This window comes from Gobio gobio, assembly GCF_949357685.1.
Source record: "Gobio gobio genome assembly, chromosome: 25".
Classification (NCBI taxonomy): domain Eukaryota; kingdom Metazoa; phylum Chordata; class Actinopteri; order Cypriniformes; family Gobionidae; genus Gobio; species Gobio gobio.
This window is the reverse complement of record NC_137121.1, coordinates 32,707,472-32,728,776: the sequence shown is the minus strand read 5'-3', so window position 1 is coordinate 32,728,776 and position 21,305 is coordinate 32,707,472. Positions and strand designations below refer to the sequence as shown.

The following is a 21,305-nucleotide window of genomic DNA, read 5'->3' as shown; positions in this document are numbered from 1 at the left end:
GTTTCATCTATTTGTTTTTTTATTCGTCAAATTCTTGTGCAAAATTTTCCCGCTAGAAAATGGGGTTGGGCTTTGGAGGGAAGTTCAGTGATTGGTTGAAATCTCTTCAGACTCTAAACCAATGAGCGACTGCCACTCTCGTATAAACACAGTGTGTGGAGACACAGACATTCATTATTTTAGTTTCGACTGAAAGTTGTAGCCAGAGATATAAATAATGAGTGGCAGAGGCAAAACCGGTGGCAAAGCCAGAGCGAAGGCTAAGACTCGCTCCTCCAGGGCGGGACTGCAGTTCCCCGTCGGCCGTGTTCACAGGCTTCTCCGCAAAGGCAACTACGCTCAGCGCGTCGGTGCCGGTGCTCCGGTTTATCTGGCGGCTGTGCTCGAGTATCTTACCGCTGAGATCCTGGAGTTGGCAGGAAACGCCGCTCGGGACAACAAGAAGACCCGCATCATCCCCCGTCACCTGCAGCTGGCGGTGCGCAACGACGAGGAGCTGAACAAACTTATGGGCCGAGTGACCATCGCTCAGGGCGGCGTGCTGCCCAACATCCAGGCCGTGCTGCTGCCCAAGAAGACCGAGAAGCCCGCCAAATCCAAATAAACTGATTACCGACTGTTTTCGCAACACAAAGGCTCTTTTAAGAGCCACCCACTTTATCTGATAAAGAGCACTTCCTTTATTACTTAAACTCTATGGAGTCATTTGGTTGAGGGTGGAAATGACCTATCAAAACAGTCAAATGTATAATTTTTTTGTCAAATACAGTAGTAAGAGTCACACATGGTGTGCATGTTTGTACAGCCACGTGATGATCCGCTATATTTGTTTGCCACCCGCTATTTCCCAATATTAAAATAAGTTCAGATCTATTAAGATCTGATAATGTACCTTATCTGAAATAAAAATCAATATGCATAGCCTCGCGGAAACAAATTGATAAATATTATTCTGGGTCTTTTGCCCGTCAGTAGCGGCTGCTCTACAGAAAAACTGTTATACGCCCCGTGTGGCAACCCTAGTGTGTCTTTTCTGGCTGCGGTGCTTTTATATATAGACTGTGATTGTGTTCTAATCCAAGATCTGCACAACCACTGGGAATTGAGGCCAGTATTTCAGAACAAATAAATACAACAATGTGAGTATAAAGATCCGGGAAGTGTAATTTACTCTTTGTTTGATGTCGTCAACAGAAGCAGCTCTAGCGGGAAACCCTCCGCGTGTTTGAAAAGAGGAGACGCGCAGTCATTGGCGTAGACGTCACACACTAGCCAATCACAAGCCTCTGCTCCCTCGCGTCACTATGAGCTCGTGGTGGTCGAATGCTATAAAATCAGGCGTGTAACAATGAGCCGCATTTCCAGCGTTAGTAGGACAGAGAGAAGTAACTGCAGCAATGGCAAGAACCAAGCAGACCGCTCGTAAATCCACCGGTGGCAAAGCCCCAAGGAAGCAGCTCGCTACTAAAGCCGCCCGTAAGAGCGCTCCGGCCACCGGCGGCGTCAAGAAGCCTCATCGCTACAGGCCCGGGACCGTGGCTCTGCGAGAGATCCGCCGTTATCAGAAGTCCACCGAGCTGCTGATCCGCAAACTGCCCTTCCAGCGTCTGGTGAGAGAAATCGCTCAGGACTTCAAGACAGATCTGCGCTTCCAGAGCTCCGCCGTCATGGCCCTGCAGGAGGCCAGCGAGGCTTATTTGGTCGGCCTGTTTGAGGACACCAACCTGTGCGCCATCCACGCCAAGAGAGTCACCATCATGCCCAAAGACATCCAGCTGGCCCGCCGCATCCGCGGAGAGCGCGCCTAAACCCGCATCTGCATCAGCCGCTACAAACCACAAAGGCTCTTTTAAGAGCCACCAAAACTGCACCGAATGAGTGAATTTCCAGTTTAAACTCTAAATATATCACCAGAGTTTTGCGTTATATTAACGTTACATTAACATTAGCCTGGTCTTCTCTAAATCATAAACTGTTTACTGTAGAATATATGCGGGTTTTATTTAGTATCTTACATAATTTTATATTTAAGTGAATATTTAAATAGTAAGTATGTAATTGTACACACACACACACATATATATATATATATATATAATTATTTTTTTTTAACTTAACACTATGGCAAGAGTTATTTTCTAATAATTTCCTTGTTCAGGAAAAAAAAATGCTCTATGGGAGATAAAAGGGCAGGCCTTAAGGGGGCCAATGATGTGCTGTTTTTAAGCCACATGACATTTGAATGTCCCTCCAAAACTCTTTCCCACCGTCACCCTCACACAGAAGCTGAAGTGCTCCAGAAATTGCTCTAATAACTTAATTTCTGAACATCTCTTCTCAAGGTTTTTTTTTTTGCAGCATCTTTGGAAAGTCAATTAGATATTTATATTCACAAATCAACTTTGTCTATCAGTTTTACTGTAAATTGAGTAAATATCAATGTGTCCACTAAATGTTTTTCCCTATAGGCCTTTTTCACAGAACGCACTTCCGTTTCAGCGCTGTTGTGGTAAGCGACTTCCGGTCTAAACAACAATGGCTGAAGCAACATCGAAGTGTCACTGTAGCGTCCCTCATTGCACAATTAACAAGCAGCGACAGCCATATTTAAGCTTTCATGCATTTCCAAGCGACGGTTATCTGAGAAAGAAGTGGGTGCATGTTATTCGACGTGAAGAAGGACCGACGTTTACGATCCTTAGAGGTAGCACATTTGTTTGTAGCCGACACTTCAGCGACGCTGATTACACTGCCGCTACTGGTCGTAAGTGCCTCAAAAAAGGGACCGTCCCGTCCCGATTTATTTGGAACAACTGGGGAGAAACTTCACGAGAGTCGGTTTACGAAAGAGTAAGAGCTCGATCCACACTTTACACTTTTCCTGTCCTTTCCTCTGATGACACCCAAGAAGACGACATTGTTCCTGGGGTAACAGCTGGAGTAGATCATGACTATGCAGTCACTCCTCTTCCAGGTATTTTTATGCATTCCTGAAAACACATTTCCCTTATACTTAATTAAATCTATTATTGAAGCCTTTATTACATTTATGTCCACTTTCATGTCTTAATATCATTAATTCATTTTGAAATAAAAACATATCTTACTTTATTTATATCCTAAATGCCTAAATGATTCTTGATTTGCTGGAGCCAGGTGATGCTTGCATGGCTGACAAAGGATTCACCATTGAGAAGCTGCTGGCAGAACATGGGGCCAAACTCATTATACCACCTTTCAAAACAGCAGCTCAATTCAGCAAAGAAAATGCAGAGAGAACACAAGCCATAGCTCGTCTTCGAATTCTTGTTGAGAGAGCCATCAGAAGAGTGAAGGAGTTTCACATCTGGGACACCACTGTACCTTTAACCTTGTCTGGAACGGTTAACCAGCTGTGGACTAACTGCTGCTTGATGAGCAATTTTCAGTGGCCGCTTGATGTTAAAGGTCACAAAGGAGTATAGTCCTTTTATTTTAGTGAGTGCCTTTTATGTAATATATTGTATTATACCTTTATATGTGAATTAGAAATATAATGTATTATACCTTTATATGTGAAATAGAAATATAATGAATTTATACCTTTTGTTACACCTCTTGTATTATATTTTTGCACTGTTGAAATAAAGGAACAATAGTTACTTAAACTAAGACTTTATATTTGTATAAGATGTACAATCATTAGAACAATAAAAATGTAATTATATACACAATTCCAGACTCTTTTTTTTTAACAGTATTAACAATTTATACATATTGCAATTAGGCCTAATAGATACCACCCCTAAGATATTCATCCATGTAAGTACAAAAGTAATAAAGATCAAGATTTACTCTCATCTGACTTATCATGGCACTGTCCCTCCACACTCTTTCAACTGTCATGTCCTCTTCAGTGTTAGTGATGAAGTCACACCAACTGAGTCCAGTTATGGCCAACTGACCTTGAACTTGCCAGTAATATTTGTGAGATTTTTTCAGGGTTGCCTGTCCATCCACAATTTTAATATGCCCAGCCTCAGAAACAGTTGAAACATCTGGGCATTTCACCTCAGCAAGCCCGAAACAGGGATCTTCATTAGGATCATAAACTTTGGCATCAGGACTGGCACCAAGGTAGGATGCATCTGGGTGTACAACAAAACCACAAGGTGAGACATTCACATTGAACAGTTCAGAGTAACGTTCCAGCACCTCAGGTTCCCTGTTAAGGCCTGCTTTCATTGGCCTGGTTTGCTTTACGCCCTTGAGTATCCGCCTTGCCAGTGCCTGGCCAGATGTCTCCCCTCGCACATGAGAAACCTCATATAAAATCTGCTAGCAGTCACTCTAGGCTTGCGCATTTCCTTCCACAGTGGACACTCTGATTGCTCCTGAGTACGCTCCTCTATTATAGCTGCCAACTCCTGTGTGACACTTAGGCTCTCCAAATGGAAGAACTGGTGGCAGTTTGGGACGAAGTGCAAGCTCCCTGGAAATGTAGAGCCATCAATAGGGAGTTTTGGGAACACAGGAGCAACTGGGTGTTTCACGTTGCTTTTGGTCACAAGAGGAGGGCACTGGTAGGAGAGCACCGAACCTCGTGGCACCGGACCAAATCTGGAGTCCACCAAAGACAGTTCTGATAGGTTATTAAGTACACAGGAAATCAGAGGTTGGGGAGTGAGTCCTTTGACAGCTTCTCCAACAGCCAGTACTGCAGGGTCAGGGAGGTGACCTAAAATAAATGAGATGTTTAGGAAACTTGCATAGAAATTATTTCGAGACATCACATTAGACTTAAATTTGTTATGTGATGTATTACCAAGGTCTGTCTGAATATTCTATTCTGATGGAAATGTGCATAAAAACTGTTTAATATCCAGGTAGTTATACATATAAACACACACACATTATATATATATATATATATATATATATATATATATATATATATATATATATATATATATATATATATATATATATATATATATATATATATATATATACACACACACACACGAAAAGAAAACATCGCTACAACTTCTGAAAGTGACCAGCAGTGTTTTAGCAAAAATCAATGTCATAAATTTGACAATTTTAACATCAATATAAACAAACAAAAAATGTAATGCCAATATTTAAAAAACAAAAACTCTTGACTTGACCTGGTAATATTTAGTTACATCAACCTAAAACTTAACAGGTAAACAAAGACACCTGAACTACAGGTGGACGATTATTTTTGTTATTTTAATTTATCTTTGTAATTAAAAATAAGAACTAAAAACAGTAGTCTTCACATTAATTAAATATACACTGATACATAAAGCTACAAAGGTTATTCAAAGGTTTCGGTGTGTGTGTCAGACAGCAGATAGCGCGAGACTGTGTAGAATTGACGTGTTACATTTTTGGACAGGTTCACATCAGGCAATGCGTGCTACACACAACCTACAACGTAGCTACGGTGAACACTTGACACAAAAGTTTAAATTGGGCTTAAGCTGTGAAACCAGGCCTTAAAATGTTATTTAATGTTACCTGTGTACGCTCTGTAGAGTGTAGATTTGCATACACTTCTGGAAGACATCCTTGGCTTTTTAACTACCAACTGATCTGTAGTCTCTGCAGAAATCCCCTGAAAAAAACAAAAAAACATTTAAGTATATTTTCAACGTCTTTAATTTGCAATACTACTGTATAACCAGTTTTAATGTTACCTGCGTTCTTGGTCTATGCCATGTTTGCAGAATGCTTGTGCATGCCATAGATTGTGGTACGGTCTGCATCTGCATCATGCTGAAGTGGGCAGTTTGGAAAAGCATGGCAACAAGATGATTGCACAAAGCTTTGCCTGCAGTACATGTGCATGTTGAGCTACTGAACTCAACAGGCACTGAGTCAGCTTTCCAAGTGATCTAAAGTAAAAGACAAAATCCAATATCAGTATATTTAAATATAGCTAGTTTTATACTACAGATGGAACATTCATGAGAACATCATGAAAAACAAACAGATTTTAAGAGATAAACCTCTCAATATAGAAATCTGCAACCGCAGTAAGAAAATAAACTTAAAAACTTCCCCTTACACTATAAGTTTTAATGTCAATACGCTACTGCTTCAGCATTTTGATAAGTGTAAGTAGGGATAATGTCATGCTAAGTGTAGGAATTCTGCACTTCTAGGGTAAGGGGTTAGTTTTATAACAGACTTTTAATTTCTTATCTAAGGTAACCTGCAAAGAATGTGGCTCCTCACGCTTCCTCATCGACCTATAACACCTACACCTCACGATAACCTCTCTGTTTCTCACACAGGACACTGAATATTGCATGATAAAAATCAACAATCATATTAAAGATATTTTTAATGACACATTTTCTGATTATTCTTATCTGTTTAAACTACTCTTTAGTCTACAGTGTGATAAAGCTAAGTATAGAAATATCACGTTAGCGAAAGCATGCTAATGTATGGTTCGTTACTTACCTTCGTAATTAAAAATATAATTTTCGTGGAAGAACTTGTAGCCCTTATTGAGCTTTGAGTGAGGTGTTACTGAATGAAGCTCCACGAGTCGAAAAACATCCGCTGATGTAGACTCCTCAGGGACGTTGAAAAGTGTAGTACGGGTGGCTCCATTTCTCCGGAAGTCGCTTACCACAACAGCGCTGAAAACGGAAGTGCGTTCTACGTTCTGTGAAAAAGGCCTATTGGGATTGTTTATAGATAATAGCATCAAAAATATGACCAGTTATTTATTTATTTGAAGAGTTTATTGTAGTATAGCTGTGTTTATGTATAAATAGCAATTATGTCTTAGAAAATAAATACATTTACGGAAAGATCAATATGAGGAATGCAGAGTTCACTCATGGGATGAGAGTGAGGATGAGTTTGTCCTTTTGAAGGTTTAATGATGGGGATCTACTTATTGTTGGTTTGCATGAGTTCAAAGTATATAAATCTATAAATTATAAAAGAAATGTGCAAAATCATAATTTTATAGAAAAACTACCTTTTGATCATTTTCCATTGTGGTACAGCGTTGCCATAGCAACATTTCCCTAAGTATTTTGTTTCAAGACTATGTTTTATTTTTATGATTGTAGCTTTTTCATGTAAGAAAAACATTTTATTCTGGATGCCAAAGTTTAGACTTTAATGTCGGAGACAACAAAGCTGAGAACATCTCACAATTACACTCGTAACTCATTTTTATACAGTTTTTAACCTCTGACCTTTTATCCAGGAGTTTGCCACTTCTTTTCATCTTCAGTCTGTCTGAAAATATACAGCTGTTTTCTTTCCAACTCTTTTTCATTCGCTCATCCACAGTTTTGATCAAATCTTCAGCTGCTCCCTAATAGTGGCATGGGCTGTTCTGAAACTATTATGGGATGTTGAAGGCCAAAGAAGAGATGACTCTTATGGAGCAAGTTCAGCTAAAGGGAGATATACAGTGTAGATCAGAGAGGCCTGAAATCATTCATACTCTATAAATATACCTGCTAATGTCAATTAAAAATATACTGTTATATACAATTAATTCATTGAATATATTATCTTTTTATTCAGTATCATATACTCTATATATGATCTTCGTCTAATATCATCTTCGTCAAATTAATCTTATAAAACTTGTTTTTTTAATATTAAACAAAGGACATGCCTCGTGAGATCAGGGTTAGGGTTAAATCACATTGTCTTGAGAAAGGAAATCCTAAAATAAAATGGATTTGCAGAAGTACAGACAAAACTAGAGATGTGTAAATACTTTTAAAAGAAAAAAAATGTATGTTTTCTACAAAGCTGTTTTAAAATCTTAAGACTTAATTCATGATCCTCATTATATTTTATTTTAATTTCATCAGCCATGTGTACAGATAAAAGTTAAATGCAAAGACTTTATTTCCCTGGATTTACTCATTCATATGCATGTTTGAGTAAAATGTATTCTATAAACTACTGACATTTCTTCAACACTTTCAAATAAAAACATGTCATTTAGAGCATTTATTTCCAGAAAATCTCATTCTTCATTAAATTGACATGCTAAATAAGTTATATAGTATGTGCTCTAGCTGTTCATTTGAACTAAAATAGATTAGAGGGCCACCTCTCCCTTTATGAGTGAATTATGTTGAAACAATCTAATATTTATAAGTAATCAACTTAACCCTCTGGTGCTCTTCGGTCATTACTGACCGGAACATTTTCTGTTTTGAAATGTTAAAAATCACAGCTTCATCGGAATGATATAAAACTTGGTGACTTTTCTAGCATTAGGTATGTAAACACACAAGGGCATGATTCGAGCAATTATTTTGAAGGCCTAGTCTCTATTTTAACCTGAAATACTGCAATAATTATTTAAAACATTTTTTTAAATTACAAAAACAATTTTTTTTGTATAATTTTCAATGGCAAAAATAGACCATACTTATTGCATAAATATAAAAAAATACCATAAAATCATCTCAAAATACAAAATTGAAGAAAAATAAATTGCATTGGTTTTACTGGGGTGGAGGAAGTTTCATTTTTAGGTGTCCGGTCACTTATGACCGGGAAGACAACCAATGCAACCCCTAAATGAAGAGCACCAGAGGGTTAAAAAATATTTTTTATTCTACAAATTAACTCAACTGACTGGCTTCTCTCCTGTATGATCGTCTCTTCAGACCTGAGAACTGCACATGATTTATTAGCTTCTACGACCTTCTAACTGAACTCCTTTCCACAAACTGATTATAAATATTAAGTGCAACGTTAATCAAAGTACTATATCAATATTCAAAGTGCAAATAGAGACCAGCATTTTCCTTCAAGCATGATACCGAGCTAAGAGATGGTTACAACTACACAACCTAGCCTAAGATAGTTTTCATATTGGGAGATATTCGCATGCCCCAGGGAGCCGATTTCAAACATTTGAATACACGCTCGGGTTTACTTTCAATTTCAATTTTGCAATCGTGTGTACTCTTTGAATAGGGAGCGGTGGGGTTGAACGCGCATTTTACAAGATAAGACATTTGTCTGACGCTTCTGTTGCGCAACGAATCCTCTGCTATGGTCCTGTCAGTCTTCTCGTCACGTGATCAGTGATCAGTGCTGTGAACAAGATCTCGTCACACCCCTAATAAATAGCACAAATGTACTTTATGTATTTAATTTCACTTTATTATTGTCTTTGCTGCTGATGCTTGATGGTCCAATTCCACCATTCTAATAAGCACAAATGACTTTAGATAAACATCACATTTGTATTTTTTATTTTTTTTTATTGCTAAAGAGAGTTGAACTTTCTTCTCCTGCATCATATTCTTCTGCGGCCCATGTGAGAAATAGTAACGCAAAAAGTAGCATATAACTTTCCATTAAAAATAACAAAGTATGCAATTAGTAACTTTTTAGGAAGTAACGCAATATTGTAAAGCATTACTTTTAAAAGTAACTTTCCCCAACACTGCAGGGAGTGGCTTCAATGAGGAGGGTAATAATTTGGCATGTCGAAATTAGGCACAACATCAGAACAAAGGGGGGTGATGGATCCCGCAAGTTAGTCTGGTAGGGAAAGGTAACGGGACATATGCACAGTCTCAGAATTTACACAGAAATGTTATGTGCCGAACGCAGATGATCTGTTAGTTCAAATGTGCATTAAAGTGATGGAAACAGTTTATTCACATACTGATGATGTGTTGTGTAGTCTACGGTCAACAGTTAGTGGTATTATAACAAAGTGGAAACAATTGGGAGCAACAGCAACTCAGCCACAAAGAGCCACGTAAAAGTCACAAAGCGGGGTCAGCGCATGCTGAGGCACACAGTGCGTCTAAGTCGGCAACTTTCTGCAGAGTCAACAGCTACAGACCTCCAAACTTTGTTTAAGCATCGGTCCATAAAGGAATGGATGAGCGAGTTTGGTGTGGAGGAACTTGACTGGCCTGCACAGAGTCCTGACCTCAACCCGATAGAACACCTTTGGGATGAATTAGAGCGGAGACTGAGAGCCAGGCCTTCTCGTCCAACATCAGTGCCTGACCTCACAAATGCGCTTCTAGAAGAATGGTCAAAAATTCCCATAAACACACTCCTAAACCTTGTGGAAAGAGTTGAAGCTGATAGAGCTGCAAAGGGTGGGCCAACTCCATATTAAACCCTGCGGATTATGAATGGGATGTCATTAAAGTTCATGTGTATTTGGCAGGCATCCCAAAACTTTCGGCAATATAGTGTATTTGTCGCTGTTGTTGGATTTTAAAATGGCTGGTCCTGCTCCTCTCTAAAGCGTTTAATTGCTTGCAACTGTTCAAAACTCTGATCAAAAGCTGCTTGTGGACTTACATTTAAAAAAATAATAATTTCACAACTCCCATCCTTCAGCAGCTGCACTGACTACTTATTGTCTATCGCATTCAGTTAAAAAAACTTGTCCTACTTTTTAAGGGCTGCCATGATTCAGCACCTTCATATTTTACAGAGTTCCTGGCCACACTCTTAGGCCCTTATTGGGGTAAATGCTTAGGACCCAGGACCAGTAGTGAAAAATTAAGACCAGGAGTCAGGAGTAAGATTAATTAAAGAAAATTTTACTGAAGAATAGTTTGCAGTTTCATCAGCAGAAGCCAGCTCAAGAGGAGTTCGTAGACCGCACTCTCTCTAACAGTCTCCCCGCCTCCATCTAACTCCGTACATACAATTTTCTGAACAGTTATACTGTTTTCAAGGTCTAGCCACGTCATTACTGCCATGTGGAATGATTCTGATTGGTTCTAACAACATGCAACGTAAGCAACTTTCCACACGTTGTAACGTTCAGCCCAAGTGGGTAGGTTACAATATTTGAAATGGGGTCAGATTTTACTGTGTGAAATCTTTAGGTGTTAAAATAATGAGACATGAACCAGCGATGAGATAATAAAGAAATGGTGTATTTACAAAGCTCACCTGAGACTTTAAAACCACACAGTAAAACCAGGAAAACTAAGGCTGCTAAAAGCATAGAGTCCAATGTACCATACCCTAAAACAGTCCAATCATCCTAGTGTGCTGATAAGTCCCAATGTGAGTGTCCTCCAGTGTAGTCCAAGAAAAAGATAATCCAAACGTGTGCAGTGGTGTCTGAAAAGGTGAGTCCACAGGTTGGAAACTCCACAATCCAGAAGGTACTATTAAGTGTCTGTTAGTGATCCTTTTTTCCCCCCTTTTTGGTTCTCATGCTGCTCTCTTTATACCCATGCATTTCCTCCTTCCTGTCATGTGACTGGTCATCTGACAGGCCAACCCTTAACTACTTAAAGACATATACACACCTAAGATGGTAAGAGGAATAAAAATGGACTAAGAAAACATGTAAACCAATTAAAACTCTATTATACATATCATTGAATTAAATAGAGCGGATAAAACATGTCTCTTATGTGACAGTGTCACAACGTAGACAGATAGGAGTATATATCTCTAAAAATGCGTAGACTTGATGTCGCCCAGGCCCAGATTAGTCCCCAGTGACCTCGGAGGTCACAGAAAAGACGCCTCCAAGTCTAGAATCGTCTACCGAAAGGACCATCTCCAATACTGGATCTGCAAAGAATCATGAGACGCACACACACAGCTCCACAGAATAACAGTTTCCATCAAGGTTGGGAACATCTTAACTAACTATCAACAAAGCACTTCTCCAAAACATGCTGATACTATATTTAGTACAGGAGTGAATTTATTCTATTTAGTAAGAAAAGCATATAAAAGAGGTACATTTCGAGTCCCCACAAGAGTCCCATAGCTGTAACATAGGTGACCCCGGGGTTAATTTAGGAAGACAAACAGTTAACACATGCTGGGGGCCTTCTCACTCCCTGGGGTGTTATTACACACACCAAGGACAGTTGCCTGTCAGCACGTCTTGACACAGACTCAGAGCAGCACCTAAAGAATGTGGATTCAAAAGCACACAGCAACTAAAACACTACAATATCCAAAATCACTCATTGAATATAGAGAACTGGTTTATCAAATGTAGGAAATGGTTATAACTTGATTATCATTAATTCTTATTTTAATATTGAACATAAAATCATCCTTGAAGGATATGTGTCTGATGAAGAGACAAGTGATGTTTGGCTTGACCCTTCACCCTGTCTACACAAACATGGGTATCTTCAAAACCACAGCTTTTTCTATGCGGTTTGGCCGTTCGTCCACATGCAAATGCAGTATCTGGTCATTGAATGCAAACTTTTTTGAAAACTCCTGCCAGGGTGAAGATTTTTAGAAACTCTGGTTGCAGTGTTGTCATGTCGTCTGGCTTGTGACGTTGTGGAGTGTGCGCTGTTATCTCCTTTGTTTGATGTCAGATTGTGCACTGCTATATCTCCTTTGATTACATGAGGCGAGTCTGCAAAATGGCGAACGTAGCCAAAATACTGCTGCTAATAACTGTGCTAACTGGGCTTATCACGTGTATTCAGATACATGCACATAAAATGTTCAGATAAATGCAATACTACGCAGGTCACTGCTTTATAATAACAATAGTAATAACTTTTTCAGGCTTCCTATTGGCCAATATGGCTTTACGGTTAGGGTTATATCGCCACCTGTTGGTTTGGCATGCTCTTGACAGCGCTTCATAGCTATGATTTTGCATTTTCATGTGGACAAAGTTTTTTTTAAAACCGTGCTTGTGTGGACAATTTAAAAAAATATATATATTATTAAACGAAGGAGGAAAAACTTCAATGAAGTTTGCTGGTTTATACAAATACCCATGTACATGTGGACTAGGCATTAGATCAAGTTCTGAGAATTGGCCTGTATTATAGTTCTTACTGTCCGCTGTCAGAAGGGCATTCAACATTTCCGCTCCTAAGCTTTGGATCAGGCTGCCTCCATCAAGATGTATCCGAATCCAGTGTTAGCTTCAAACTCCTGTCTCCTGAGATACTTTCATCTGATGAATCTTTGAAGGCAGCATAGATGTATCCTTCTTTCCCTATGATATCCCACAGTCCTATGCGTTCTATTCGGTGACAGTTGAGCTAGAAAGTTGAAAGTTTGCGGTTGTTGGTCAGTTTGTGTGTAAATGTACGTTTTTGACCAATGTTTTCCAATTCTGATATAATTTCTAGAGCGAAATTACTACTGTAGTAATTAAATATTTCTTTAGTTCTCACCAAAGCTCTCTCTATTTTGCTGTAGATCATTAAACTGTTACGCTGCCTCAGAAGTCTGTAAACAAAGGAAAGTCTAGTTACATATCTTCACTATCTTCAAAGTATATTGAACTGAATACTCACTCTTTTTGCCTGTCTGCTCCGAGCTGTGAATAAACTGTCTGTTAACCCCATTTATCCACAGGGATTTCAAAAAGTCTTTGCTAAAGCGGTATAAGCCATGAACCAAGCCAACCAGCTACGAGGTGAATAATAACATTACAAACTTTGATTTGAACCATAAAAGTATTTGAAAATCAGACAAAAACAAAAGTACAAGACTGTGAACTTAACGGCTTTAGTGAGGGAAAGAACTACAACCCCATTAAGCATTGCAAATTACAATATTTTATTAAAAATGAAATACATGCATGAAATATAAAACTACTCATTTAAAAATGTTGATTATATATGAGTATATATGCATATTTTGCAATAAACTTAAAATATATTAAATATTTTGAGAGCTTGGGGAGACCAACTCAAAGGGAGTGGGCAGAGCTAACAAGATCTTTTGGTGCGTTTTGCTTGTTTCTGCTTTCTGATTGCTGTATTTTTCTGTACCTGCATCATTGGTAATGTAGTTTTTGCAAGGAAAACAGATTGATTTAGCTCAAAGGGAATTATTAGTTCATTTTATAGGAAATTTTGACAAAATCACTTATTTTACGGCCAAACAAATGAATCGTCCAGCGCTAAATTGAACGGGTAACTATCAGCTCTGCGGCGGATATTATCCAAACTATAGTGAAAACATAATATTTATTGGCACGGTGCAAGACCAGCACTTTAAGACATTAAACATGAACATAATGCAAATAATTGATGGCTCAAATGGGAGAATTAAGAAAGGAAATAAATGGCTTATTACAGTTAGAGGTGGAGATAAAGGCTAGATTGTTTAAACAAACTTACTATGAATCAGGACCAAGAGCACTTTTATTTATTGGCAAGGTGAATGCGAAAGTAACAAACTGATAATTGAATCCTCAAAATACACGATCCCAAAACAAATCAAATTAAATATGATCCAAAAGATATTGGAACTACTTTTTAATAATTATTATAAAGAACTATATACAAACAGACCTCTGTTATTAATATAAGTTCCTTAATACATTAGATATGCCCTTTATTGGTGATTTAACTGCAGAAATAACCAAATTACAAGAAGTCATGAGCAAATTAAAATCAAGCAAATCACCAGGGAGTGATGGATTAACTTAAGAGTGGTATAGATATTTCTATAAAGAACTGGTGCCACTACTAATGGACACTTTCAATTGGATCATAAAAGAAGGGAAATCTCCTCCATCATGGAAAGAGGCTATAATTTCTGTAATCCCAAGGAGAAAAAGGAGACACTGTCAAAAATATAGCTCCATAGCACTCCCTTAGCCTGGATGCCAGCCGAACGTAGCCCCGCCCACAACATTTTTACTCGGGCAGTTCGGTCTGGACTTGATCAGTAGAGAAGTAATTCTGCCCGAACAGAAACTGTTCGGACCAATGAAATTGTCAGGGCGGGCTTTAGACGATGATGGACAGATGATAAACGTAACGTAATCATCCACGTCATCAAAGGCGCTTGGGTGAATTTGTTCTAATCCTAAACGGAGAACTTGTTCATATATGCAATTCACCTTTACTTTTTCTCTCAGAAATTATGATTGTGTTGGTAAGTACTCTGTGTATCCTTAAATAATTTTTTTACAACACCGGCAAAGATCGTTTACAATAATCTTTTTCTTCTAACGTTAGGCTACTTATTCCAGCGTGCGTGCAGGGTTGCCAAGTTTTTACAACAAAACCCGCCCAATTGCTAACGTTCCTCAAAACTAGCCAAAAACAAGCCCAATAGCTTTCCTGTGGGGTTCTCCGGAAAAAAAGGTATTTGGGGGGGTAAAATATGTGTTATTTTGGCAGGGCTGCCTGCTAAAATTCGCATTCCTGGGTCTGTATAATCACTTAATTGGGGTCGCTTCAACCCGCGGACTTGGCAACACAGTGCAGTTGAGTTCTGTTGACATTTGACAACTAACGTTACCCGTCGCTCCGTTGCTCTGATTGGTTGTAGGTCTATCCAATTGAGGTCTTTCCTGGTTCGGTTGAAACACGCCCCATAATCACAGCCCAACGGAGCAGTATCAGACTCATATTCTGACTAGAATTGAGTATGACGACGTCAGGCTAGCACTCCCTAATACAGACTATACAATTCTTAGTTCTAGTTTAGCATCCAGAATACAATTGTTCTTATCAGACTTGATAGATGATGTTTTGTTAAAGGTCAACAAACATATGATAATATAAGAACTCTTCATATAATAGATAAGGCTCATCGAAATAAATTACCTATTGCTCTAATCAGTCTTGATGCTAAGAAGGCCTTTGACAGGGTCAACTGTTTTTTTTTTTTTTTTTAGCACTAGAAAAGTTGGGTTTTAATGCCAAATCTGCCCAGTGTATCAAGTCAATAAATCAAAACACGACGCCAGAGTAAGAGTAAATGGGTCTCTATCAGAAAATTCCTCCTGGAAAGAGGAACTAGACAGGGTTGCTGTCTTATTCCCTGTCTTTTCGCCATCTATATAGAACCACTGACATCGGACAGCACTTGTTGATTCCAGGGGTTGAAATTAACGGTATGGAACACAAAATTTGTCTTTTTGCAGATGACATTTCACAAATCTTATGCAAGTATTTGCGCAATTTAATGAATATGCCGTATATAAATTAAATGTAACAAAAACCCAAATTCTTATGTTTAATTGTAAACTAAACATGGAAATCAAACAAAACTATGACATTAATTGGGACGCAAAATGATGTCAAAATGTCCATCGTGTGGAGTATCTTGCACGAACACAGTCGGTTTATGGCTTAAGTGTGTACGTAAACAGGTGGGTACTGGATATGTGTCAGAATATTACATCCATGCATTCAGCAGTCCAATTAAATACCTGTCTGTCATTAATGTTAATCAAACAACTACAGATGTTAAATACATGCATACATATTAAATAAACCTACTCTATCTGAAAAAAAAAAAAAAATTTAAATGTACTATTGTTTTTGTAATTTGCTTCTTTGTTATTTTATATAGCCTAACAAAAATAACTCATATCATATTCAATTTCTCATATTAGACTAAACTCAAACTGAGTTTGCCCACCTGCACATACCAGCTGATATGCAGTCTTGATTTGGGTGGTCACTCTGCATTTGAAAGTTTTAAATCTCAAAGTCAACTTTAATCATATAAAATGTAATTTCCAAACAGCAAAATTGCGGCCAGTGAAAATGCTGAGTGGCTAATAACTTCGGAAAACCACGAGCCACAGTGGCTGGTGAGCAAAAAAGTTAATGTCAAGCCCTGTGTGTGTATATATACACATAATTACATTGAAGCGGCGATAGATTCCAGAATCTTTTAGTGTTATTTTATTCATAAACTAACAGTATAAGGGTTTACAAAATTGTTTGGCTGGTTGGAATGAGATTTTTATGACAAGGTTTTAAGGATCCAACTTTTTTTGTGTCTTGATAATGCAAATTACCCAAATACTGAAGCCTAATGTTGAACTAGAAGCACTTTTTGGTGCAGTAAATAGGCCTATGTTATAGTATATAAAAAGTGTTGTAGGTCATACAATATATTATTGCTGGTCCACAGATGTAGAGCAGAAAGAAAGTTTAAAAACCAAGAAAAGCAAGAAGCAGAAAGTTCTGTAAGGAACAACATTAGAGCAGTGTTTTGACTTTGTCAACAAATAATTACGATTTCTCTGTTTTGCTAGTCTCATACGCAACTTTACTTAAATGTTTAAATAGCATTAAACTCAACATTTGTTGTTAGGATGTTTGTTTCTGACACTGAGAAAGAAAATTATTCCACTGAAATATTTGAGTTTGATATGAAAATATGAGCTTTGTATAAATTGTTGTCAATCATGTTCATCTACATTGAGCAGTTTAGAGCTGTGATAGTATAGTTCTCGGTGTGTGAATGAGTGTATGAATGGGTGAATGTGAGGCAAATGTAAAGCGCTTTGGATGGCCGTAGATCTGTTAAAAGCGCTATATAAATGCAGTCCATTTACCTTTTTTACCATAGTTCAAATTTGACATATACTAGAATATATATATATATATATATATATATATATATATATATATATATATACACACTAGAATATATACATACATATATATATATTATATATGAGTATTTATGTATGTATATATATATGTGTATATATATATATATATATATATATATATATATATGTGTGTATATATATATATATATATATATATATATATATATATATATATACACATATATATATACATACATACTCATATATAATATATATATGTATGTATATATTCTAGTGTGTATATATATATATATATATATATATATATATATATATATATATATATATATATATATATATATATATATATATATATATATATATATATATATATATCTCAAATGTGAGTGAACCGAACATGTGCAAATAAAACTGAAAATACTTATAGTTGCAGTTTTGGGTTAATTTGATATGGATAATTATGAATAAGTAAGGTTTTGTAGAATTAATAACAGTTGTCAGTATTGACAAGCATAATCGTTTTTCACTACCACAGAAATTGGATGAGAAAAATAAAGTGGTTTCTTTTGTCCTGCCCCATAGGCACCCCATTCAATTATTTCTAATACAAAACTGTCAAAAATTGCACAATTATATTAAACATTTTAAGTTGATAGGTGGTTTACGACAAATGTTTTTCTCAACGACATTTTACTGAAACTGACCAATGGAACAAGAACTTTCAATTCATCTCACAACTTAAGCTCTTCAAACGAGAAAATGGGTGGCTCTGAAAAGAGCCTTTGGGGTGGGTAAGGTCAGAGGTCAGCTCACTTTGAGCTGGTGTATTTGGTGACGGCCTTTGTGCCCTCGGACACGGCGTGTTTGGCCAGCTCTCCGGGCAGCAGCAGACGCACGGCGGTCTGGATCTCTCTAGAGGTGATGGTGGAGCGCTTGTTGTAGTGCGCCAGACGAGACGCCTCACCGCCGATGCGCTCGAAGATGTCGTTGACGAAAGAGTTCATGATGCCCATCGCCTTGGAGGAGATGCCGGTGTCAGGATGAACCTGCTTCGGCACTTTGTACACATAAATAGCGTAGCTCTCCTTCCTGGACTTTCTGCGCTTCTTTCCTCCCTTACCGGCGGTCTTCGTGACGGCCTTCTTGGAGCCCTTCTTAGGCGCGGACTTTGCTGGTTCAGGCATGATGATGAAGAGTCTATGTGCGCTTAGGAGCGATACAGAGGCTTTTATGCACAGACGTATGCTGATTTACTGAGAGATACGAGATTATTCTGATTGGCTGTTTTCATAGGCCGAACCCATAAACTCGTATTTCATTGGACAACTCAAAGCAGCGGGTAAATATTAGCCCCGCCTACCGCTTTATGTTTGAAGGAGACCCCGCACATTTTCGTTTCCTTTGTTCATGTCCCGCTCTTTTTTGATTTGATTAAAGTCTGAAGACTCATTTTTATAATAAAGTAATAAGATTCATTTTTAAAATAGCCCGTTTACCATTAACATATAACTTATTTTCATCATTTTAATTTAGTTCTTGATTCTGTAAATCACTTGAAATTGCAATAGACAGTTATATTGTCTGAAAGAAACATTACAACTCTTGTTTTGAATATCCGCCAAAAGCTGATAAATTTTAACGCAATACAGTATTCAAATGATCTTAAAAGAAACTTAAATTGTGTTTAGAAATTAGAAAAGCCAATGTTTTCTTTGCAGAATTTACACATTTTGGTTATTATTCATATCGACTTATTTGAAAGGATATAATGTATAACCAGCATTTCTGTGATATGACTCTTTAAGTGAGGGAGTGTGTGGCTCTTAAAAGAGCCGTTGGGTTTGTGGTTCCTCTTGATTTCAGGCGTTTATCCTCCGAAGCCGTACAGGGTGCGTCCCTGTCGCTTCAGCGCGTACACAACATCCATGGCGGTGACGGTCTTTCTCTTGGCGTGCTCGGTGTAGGTCACGGCATCGCGGATCACGTTCTCCAGAAACACCTTCAACACTCCGCGGGTCTCCTCGTAGATCAGACCGGAGATGCGCTTGACACCGCCGCGGCGAGCCAGACGACGGATGGCGGGTTTGGTGATTCCCTGGATGTTATCGCGCAAAACTTTGCGGTGACGCTTAGCGCCTCCTTTACCGAGTCCTTTACCGCCTTTGCCTCTTCCAGACATGATCAATGAACGAGTGGTAAATAAGCGCTACAAGGAAGCAGTTTATATTTGCTTACAGGACCTGACAGAAACCACCACCGCGTCACATGGAACACACCCCTCCCCCCAAACTAGAGCACATGTGATAAAATCTCAACCCTGACGTTTATTCATATTAAAACTCATTTCATAAAATGTATTTCACAAAGATCATATCATTTACAGTGGTTTATAGTGGAAAGTGCTTTACTACAAACTCACCAGAGTAAACGAAGAGACAAGAGGCCATTTCACAATCTTATTTAATAATTTTACTAATAATAGAGAGGCACATCTATTTTATCTTCTGTTTATGCCTGTGTTGGTACATGTTTATTTTAAGTGTTTTTCGGCTGTTGTTGTTGTTGTTGTTTTTATCTTTTTAGTGATGGGAATTTAGAAAACACAAACAATGGAGACCCTGACAAATTATTGTATAAAAACTGAAATGTTAAAATGGTTCACGTTTGATACTCTTTCACAAACACAACTTTATTGACTGCATACATTTTAACCTTTAAACAGGCAAAACGATCAGCATACAACCACATAAAACCTTTCATGTCACTTTTTATATCATCTACACTGGAGTAAAACATTCAAATGAGTTTTTGATATACATATATTTTTTGATAGACTTCATGAGCTGTAGATCCCATGATAAGTTTCTCTATTAAAGGGCATATTGCAGGTTACAGCCCCCAGTGAGTCAATGTATATATATAAAAAAAAATATGAACTAGATTTTCTTTAAAATATATTTATTAATACGCTACTAAGGCTTCTGGAGTCGTTTTTGTGAGAACATTTTACTTCCGCATCTGAAAATGCAAAAACGGAAGTGACGTAACGGGAGGGAGTGCGGTCCATTTCAACAATGCGCAATGCTGAGGAAATTGTAAATGTTTATTCTTACTCATATGACGGACCACAGCCGTACAATTATGAGCCAGGTATACGCTCAATAGAGAAGGGAAGGCCATGATTAGACTGAACAATAGGCCTTTATCACAGAGGAATTGAATACCGGAAGTGCGCGTCGAAGCAGTGTGCTGATTCTTCCGGTTATGCATGTTTTCAATGTGCTGTGAACACCTAGCTGAACAAATGACAATTAAAATAAGCATCTGGAGGATGATTTAAAAATCCAGACATTTTCCGAGACAGGAGAAGAGATAAACTGATCATTACTGTGTACAGGATTTTCCAAACTCTGCTGAACTTGTAGTTTTTTAATCCGACATAAGCCGAGGGTCGTAAACATACGTGATTATTTCACCACACGGTGTCAGTGCACGTCTAAATAGTGTCCGCGATTAAGTGTGTGTGAGACATGACGAATAAGATCTGAATGAACATATTGATTTGTATTAATATTTTAGTCATTGTTCTGTCACTTTTCAATGACAATCATTTCACTGTAGCCTACAGTATATGTAATTCACACATTTATGCCAAAATTCAGTCACGCTGTTAACGTATTACTGTTTAAGATTAATTAAATGCTTAACATTGTTTACTTTCTTTAAGGCAGTTACCGCGCATTCATTCATCTATTTATTACATGAAAATGAACCATGGTTTTTATTAAAAATAAAATAAAACATGGTTATTGTAGTTTATCATGGTATTTGTAGTAAAACTAATACAAATGGTAGTCAATCCACGAAAAAAAAAACTATAATAAAACCATGGTTAACTTTCGTAAGGGTGTTTATCAGTCAAATTAATTAAAAAATGTAACAGGTATGAAATATGATTAGCAAGAGAAAC

At 37.7% G+C, this 21,305-nt stretch overlaps 3 protein-coding genes across 3 annotated transcripts; 2 read left to right on the top strand and 1 right to left on the bottom strand.

Moving 5' to 3' along the window:
- Positions 1 to 217: 217 nt before the first annotated feature.
- On the top strand, positions 218 to 604 carry LOC307121947 (histone H2A-like; the record flags this gene model as incomplete). The annotated part of the gene is made up of 1 exon (XM_079809736.1): positions 218 to 604. One exon carries the CDS (start codon positions 218 to 220, stop codon positions 602 to 604), a length of 387 nt encoding a protein of 128 aa, XP_079665862.1.
- A 793-nt stretch (positions 605 to 1,397) lies between these two features.
- Positions 1,398 to 1,808, top strand: LOC307121928 (histone H3.2; the record flags this gene model as incomplete). Its single annotated transcript, XM_079809717.1, has 1 exon — positions 1,398 to 1,808. The coding sequence occupies one exon, from the start codon at positions 1,398 to 1,400 to the stop codon at positions 1,806 to 1,808; it is 411 nt and encodes a 136-aa protein (XP_079665843.1).
- A 16,336-nt stretch (positions 1,809 to 18,144) lies between these two features.
- LOC307121966 (histone H2B-like) lies at positions 18,145 to 18,519 on the bottom strand (the record flags this gene model as incomplete). The annotated part of the gene is made up of 1 exon (XM_079809757.1): positions 18,145 to 18,519. One exon carries the CDS (start codon positions 18,517 to 18,519, stop codon positions 18,145 to 18,147), a length of 375 nt encoding a protein of 124 aa, XP_079665883.1.
- Between the last annotated feature and the right edge of the window lie 2,786 nt (positions 18,520 to 21,305).